Source organism: Bidens hawaiensis, unplaced genomic scaffold (assembly GCF_021521415.1).
Source record: "Bidens hawaiensis isolate Kalapana, Puna unplaced genomic scaffold, B.hawaiensis_p1.1 tig00016035_1, whole genome shotgun sequence".
NCBI classification, from domain to species: domain Eukaryota; kingdom Viridiplantae; phylum Streptophyta; class Magnoliopsida; order Asterales; family Asteraceae; genus Bidens; species Bidens hawaiensis.
Window position 1 is genome coordinate 522,237 of NW_027492451.1, and position 6,846 is coordinate 529,082.

The 6,846-nt window shown below is 36.3% G+C and overlaps 1 protein-coding gene across 1 annotated transcript; it reads right to left on the reverse strand.

Moving 5' to 3' along the window:
* Nucleotides 1-580: 580 nt before the first annotated feature.
* On the reverse strand, nt 581-6,624 carry LOC143550381 (endo-1,4-beta-xylanase 3-like). Its single transcript, XM_077041038.1, has 9 exons — nt 6,521-6,624; nt 6,371-6,433; nt 6,146-6,229; nt 5,183-5,520; nt 4,737-4,878; nt 4,286-4,638; nt 3,216-3,393; nt 2,592-3,131; nt 581-1,714 (listed from the first exon to the last, which is right to left on the reverse strand). The coding sequence occupies exons 1-9, from the start codon at nt 6,584-6,586 to the stop codon at nt 599-601; spliced, it is 2,880 nt and encodes a 959-aa protein (XP_076897153.1). The 5' UTR covers nt 6,587-6,624; the 3' UTR covers nt 581-598.
* Nucleotides 6,625-6,846: the final 222 nt, after the last annotated feature.

The following is a 6,846-nucleotide window of genomic DNA, read 5'->3' on the forward strand; positions in this document are numbered from 1 at the left end:
TAGTTCAATTAGTGTATGAAGAAGTTACACGGCCATTAGCCTGCAAACTTTGCAGGTGTATGGGCCATTCGCATAGTTTAGATGCCATTCGTTAGGAATGTCATCGAATGGCTTGGCGAATGGGGATCCATTCGCTTAGGAAGATCAGCAAACAACCCTTACATATATAAACCATGTAACTTATGATATGATAAAAGAAATCGAGCTATTTTATGATACTAGTGTCCAAACTTCGTTAAATTCTCTTTAGAAAACACACACTAAACACAGTAACACAAATTGGTTGAGTTAACTATATCAAAGAACTATATCCAAGTTAAACACGAATCAGCTGACCTTCGTTGGTTGATAATCAGGATTGCCATTGCTGTTAGGCTTAATTCTCAACACGTGATCACGACGAAATTTTTTAAGTAATATCCTTAACTAATCATCAAGTGATAGGACACATCATTCTTTTTCAAGTAATATAAGACACATCATCTTTTTTAAACAAATTACATAGATGCCATATCATTCAGTTTATTATAATCCACCACGTTACACGAACACATACCATGAAAACACAAAATACTTAACCAGGAAACAACGCAATCGCTTATGGACTTATTGGCACCACCAACGGAACATCACCTTTCTCTACCACGAATTTCTTGACCGTTTTCTTGGAATCCATAACAACAATAACCTCGTACGTCCCAGGAAACCCACGAAACTTAAACTCTCCTTGATCATTAACATGCCCATGAGTATGAGTCAGCCATTCTTTTTTAAGCTCAAGAAGCCGACTCCCAGCTTCATTGATATCACCTTCGGCATTCACTAAATGCGAGTTTTCTCGGCTCATAAATAACTCCCAAAACCCCCAAATCATAATCCCTTCAACCGCAGGATGAGCATACGCTTCACGAAACATAACCTCCAAATCATCGGCCCTAATATGCTCGTTAACCGAAGAAACATCAAGCTCGGTGAACCATATTGGGAGCCCAAGAGTTCCCATTTTGTCAAGAGCCGAACATACAACCGGACCCACCGGACTATCGATATGCCCTTGAATCCCAATCCCACCAACGGGTGCACCTTGTTGTTGCAAGTCAGTAATAAGTGACATGTACCTCTCGGGTGTGGATCGCGTGTCACACCCATCTTCAACGTGGTAATCGTTCACAAACAATGTGACTGAAGGGTCCAACTGGTTAGCCGTTTTAAACATGTTGGCTCGGATATCTTGGCCTAACCGGTTTGGGTAAAACGAGCCGTGAAGCATTTCGTTGTTGACGTCATAATGCTTGAACCTGCCTTTGTATCGGTCTAATAAGCTTGTTAACCGGTTTTGTACGGCTGCGGCTAGGTCCGTTTTGTTGAGGTTCTTAACCCAATCCTGAACCGTGTAATCAACGTCCCAAAAGATGCAATGGCCACGGGCAGAGATGTTGTTGTCGTCGCATAGTTTCAAAAGATCATCGGCGTCTTGGTAGTTTAAGTTGCCTTTTTGTGACTCGGTCCAGTACCATTTGAGCTCGTTGCCAAACACGGCCCAGTTGAAATTTTTAACGAAAAAGGCGACAAAATCTTCGTTGTCCATGTTTGTGCGGCTTATGCATGATCCGATCGGGAAACTGTTTTGAGTTTGTTTAACTATTACCATTGTCGGGTGCATACCGCTTGAGCCTGGGGTCGGGAATTTCAGGATTACATCTTGTTTACGAAGCTGTAGAACAATCAAAGAAAGAGTATGATTACATCTTAATATTAATTTAGGAGTTACACTATGGGTTGTACGTCCAAAAGTGCTAAAGCCTGAGAGACAAGAATTTGATTTTATACTCAATTTAGAGAAATATATGATTTTTCAAAATCAATATTATTTTAACAATAACATAATAAACGGAATAAAATAAAGGGTTAATACCGCTAAAAGTGAAAACATGATTCTTTTATTTTTTTTTTGGTTTGTTTACATTATTATGTTATAAATTTTAGTTTCGTTTAACTAGTATAACAGTATGTTATAGTATGAAAAAAATTTGGTTATTCGGACGTAATAAGCTTGTTAACCGGTTTTTACAGAATTAATAACATTTCACTTATAGTTCCATCAAAGTTCAACATTTAACATCAATTATAAATAATTTTCCATTTCAACAAATAAAAGGATCCAATTACAATAGAGAGACAGGTAAGCTAATAACAAGTTACGCCGTTACACCCTTTTGAATAAACGAATAGTAATAAGCTTGTTAACCGGTTTTTACAGAATTCACTTATAGTATGTTAGTTTCGCTTAACTAGTTTTAATTACAAATCAAATTTAGGATGCCATTTAAGCTCTTCTAGTAACCTTAAACATCTTTTAACAATTTTTGTCATTTTGATTCAAAATTCATACTTCTTATGTAACAAAAAATATCCACATTAAATTTTTCAACAACTAAGACTTTTTTTGTGAAGGTGAACTTCATGTTTCAACAACTTAGTTAGCTAGATGGACATTTAATTAAGTCCCAATTAAAAAAAATACTAATAAATAAAAAAATAAAGGACCTTTTCATGCAAGTTATGTTTGAATTAGCCAGTACATTACGTACCTTATCAGTTAGGTTCCCTAAGTGCCTAAATCTGGCCTGGCGATTCACAGCAAAGATCTGAAGTCCAGCCAGCTTGAAACTGACTCCAGCTGCCGGACCTTGAACGTAAACCATCACTCGCCCCGGTTGCTTTTCAATCCTGAAAGACCCACAAATCTCATGCCACTGGCTAGAATCATTGATCTCAACTTGACCACCATTCACCCACTGGCTGTCAACTCCTAGAGCCACATTTATATTCTGTGGACCACTGGCTCCAGGACCAAGCTTAACCCAAGCCGATATTTGGTAGGTTACAAACAGTTTGACTTTGTCCGTGATAATCTGAGCCGGACCCATCCAGGTCTGGGTGCGGTTAGTTGTGTGTATACAACGACCACTTAACGGCTCGTGTGGCCCAAGCGTGTCTCTTGCGGCCGGTGGAAGGATATGAGGTGAACCAGTCACCACACTTAACCCACAGTTACCAAGGGGGAACCACCCATTTGTTCCATCGCTAAGATTACAATTCGTGATGATGTTTACTCCATAGTCTGGATTCTGCATGCACGTAGATTATTATGAAACAATTTAATTACAGGTCATTTGTTATTAATCAACAATGTATATGAGGCAGTTGAGAACCTCAACGACGGGTGGTGGTGAAGGTGGTGTTTTCTCGGCATGCTTAAGCATGAACCCGTCAACAAGAATATCGGTGCTTGGAGGCGGACCTTCGAGATAAACCACTACCTTGGAGTGCTGACCGTTTAAAAGAAACTTTCCTTGCAATTGTACCCAATCTGAATCTGTTGCTTGCACGCTTCAATGCCAAACAAAAACACATGTTTCATTTAGTTACAAAAAAGCTGATTGGATTGGGTTATGTTTTAGAGAAAATCATATGGAAATATTATTGTGACATTTTAGGCCACGGGGTATACTATAACCCTTCTTAACTCTACGTAATCACCATGTCACTCATTTGTCACTCTGTCACTCCATCTCACCCAAAGAAAATGGTTTAATCTTTTTAGCTTCATCCCATTCCAATTAATTGTTAATTTAATATATTGCTTTTGCCTTTTAATCCGTGAAAAACATAATCCATCGCCCTTTTTTAACAAATATAACACAAGTGGGGAGTGTTTTAATCCATCTTTAAAGTGTCATGTCATCTTAATTTATTTTGGGGTTAGAGTATACCATGTAACCTTAAAATTACAAAAAGTAGCGCGCGATAAATTTTAGTAACATCACCATTAGACCCTCAGTTATAATCTCGTATGCGTAGCAAAATTTCAAACTCCACTGTAAAAAAATCTAGTTTCTTTAATACACGCTCATGCGCAATGAATCGAATTTGCTCCACAATTTATGAATCTATTATGCGAATAGGAAGTTTTCAATCTATCGCTCTGGATTGAAATTCTTTGCGACAAAAATCTCTGCCCCATTATTTATTGATCATTTTTAAAAAGTTAAAAGACTACAATTCATTCTGTTAATATTCTTAGCTAAAATTAATATTCATTTGTATTAATTCATTTATTTTATTTCTATCATAAGAGGAAATATATATTTGATTATTATATTTTGATCAGTTCGTTTGCTCAATCATATTAACCCCTTGAGCCATTTTGAACATTTTTGACCACCTCTATTGAAACTCCAAAGAATGAAAATTAAATAAGAGATTATGTAAGGGAACGAACTTAGCAATGCCGATGTAATGCTCACGGGTATCAGGGGTCTGGACCCACAAAGTAGCACGGACAGTCGAGCTAGTAACGTTGTTGCCAAAGATTCTAACAAACGCGGTCACTTCATATGCAAGTTTTCTTTGAAGTTTTCCGCTAATATCTTGTTGAATCCCGTTCCAACTTTGGGTGCGTTCTGATGTAGATGCAAAATATTTTCCTGATTTAGGAACGATTTTTCCATCTCCCATGGAGTCGTGTACGGCAATCTTGCACCCCCTTCCTGTCCAGTTGTTAACTCCATCCTCAAAATCAGGGTTAACTATGATGTTCCCGTCATCAGTATATAAACATGATGAAATTTTATCCTATGAATTAAAACATCGTTTATGAAATTAAATAAGTCCAACGGGTTATAAAGTTCAAAACTTGTCAAGTTATTTGATTCTGGTTCTGGTTCACTTACGTGAGTGAAGACTAAAACCGATTCGATGAGAATGTTTACCCCTGGATTTGGTCCTTCCAAGTAAAACACCACACGGTCAGGTTTATCCGACAACATGAACGTACCTTCCAAGTGCTCCCAATTTCCTTTCGAGACAGTGGTCCTGCAACAACAAGTACGTGTAAATGGATAAAAACTTGTTTCATCGAATAACTAATTAGGATACGCTTCTTTGTATCGCAATTTACATCTGAATGAGTCAACCAGGTTGTATTTTATCTTCAACAAACTTATTAAAAGTTTTATTGATCTAGATTAACAATTATTAATGTAACAATGACTTAATTGTAAACTTATTCCATTAAGTTTTATCATTAATCTAACGATATTTTAAACCGTTATGGCATGTCACCCAGCTCGTCCATTACTATAAAAGAAAGAAGAATAAGCACTAAAAAATGACGCACCTTGCGACATTAATATACTTGGTACCCGAGTGTTTGTATTCAAGTTTGAGAGTAGCAATGACTTCTGCACCACCTTGAAGTTTGGACCCGGAAACTCCAACACGAGCACAAACCATGTAAGTTGAACCCGGGGATATTTTGTGATTGATGTCTTGTTCCAACCCCTGCCAGTTTTGGGTTCTATTTGTAACCACCACATGATGCTTACAAGATTTTGGTGCTGTGTCTTTGACGGATAGAATCGCGTCACAGCAGTTTGCTTGCCAGGAATCCAAACCATTTGAGAAGTTGTGGTTATCAATGATGTTACACTTTTCACTGCTTATGTCATTTGGTTTCTGTAATGGAAAGAGTATAAACAAAAGCATCAAGTTTCTGAGGATGGTCCAGGTCATCAAAGTTTCTTTTTTGGTTCCAGTAGACCAAAACTTTTATTGTCAGTCCGTCTATTACTTTATTAAATGATAAATTTTTATCTAATACAAGAAAATTAGCATGTAAACAAGATACTTTACAATAAATTCAAAATAGATTTTTTATAGTTTGCTGTTTTGAAAATAATGGTGTTTACGTTATAACATGAGTCAAACCATTAGTAAGCTGTTTCTAACCTTTGTAAAATGAAATAAAGAGTTGAAAATCGAAACCTAACCAAACCATTACTAAGGGTTTGGCTTCAATTCTATTTTTCACGATTTGATTTATTTCGTCTTTGTAATTAAAAATGCATAATTACTTTAAGAATATAGAAACAATAATTTTCCGTTAAACATAAAAAGGACACCACCATTTTAAGTATTCTTAAACAAAACTCATTAGTACGTATACTACAACTTAGAATAATTGCAAAACACAAATAAGTTAAATACTTAGCTCAAAATGGGCATGCATGCTTCAAATAATATGAACCGTAAGCCAAACCTTTTGATACAATTCGAAAAAATCCTAAATGGACTGACGCACCTGAGGATGAAAACCGTCGCTGCCATGGATCATCGGTGGGGTTGGGACCTTCATTGACGGCTTCTTCATAACTTCTTTCAGTTTCTTTTGTTCAAAACAAAAAGAATTCGTTAAACTATTTATAATTACCAATGTTGCCCTAATTGGATAATTACAAGACCTCCTAAGACAATGCTTAAAAGCAATTAATTAATATGTAGAAGTAAACCACACACTAACGCAAACCTGAAACTGAATACCATCACTTCCATTGATCATTGATGGGTTCTCCATAACTTGTTCTACTTTCTTTGCTCAAAACCAAACCAAACAAAACTCAAACAATGAACCAATCGGAATCAAAAACCAAAAAACTGAAACGCAATCAATGATTACCTGCGATCTGTTGGGATTCTTGTGGCGTTTAAAAATGTTGTAGAAACATGCTGATCGTTTTCCCATTTATACACAAAGATTATTTGTGTACCTTACGGAAATATCACTAACCAATCAAATAGAAAAGACTTTTAAACTCCTCAATAACCATATTTGGATTAAACACCGTAATTTATGAGTAATCTGAAATAAAAACCACTGATAATTTAAATTTTTTAAAATTATTGATGGTTTCCTTTATCTTACAGATAGAGATATGAGGTTGAACTATGGCTAACTTTATGGTATGCTTGAATTGAAATAGAAGACTTGAATTTTTTTGGGTT

Bases quoted from the DNA above. Each gene is read 5' to 3' on its own strand.
- LOC143550381 (XM_077041038.1), bottom strand. From the start codon at position 6,586: ATGGGAAAACGATCAGCATGTTTCTACAACATTTTTAAACGCCACAAG. The intron at 4,879-5,182 runs GTGCGTCATTTT...TTGTTGTTGCAG, and splicing joins AAGTATATTAATGTCGCAAG to GACCACTGTCTCGAAAGGAA. The intron at 3,132-3,215 runs GTTCTCAACTGC...ACGTGCATGCAG, and splicing joins CACCACCACCCGTCGTTGAG to AATCCAGACTATGGAGTAAA.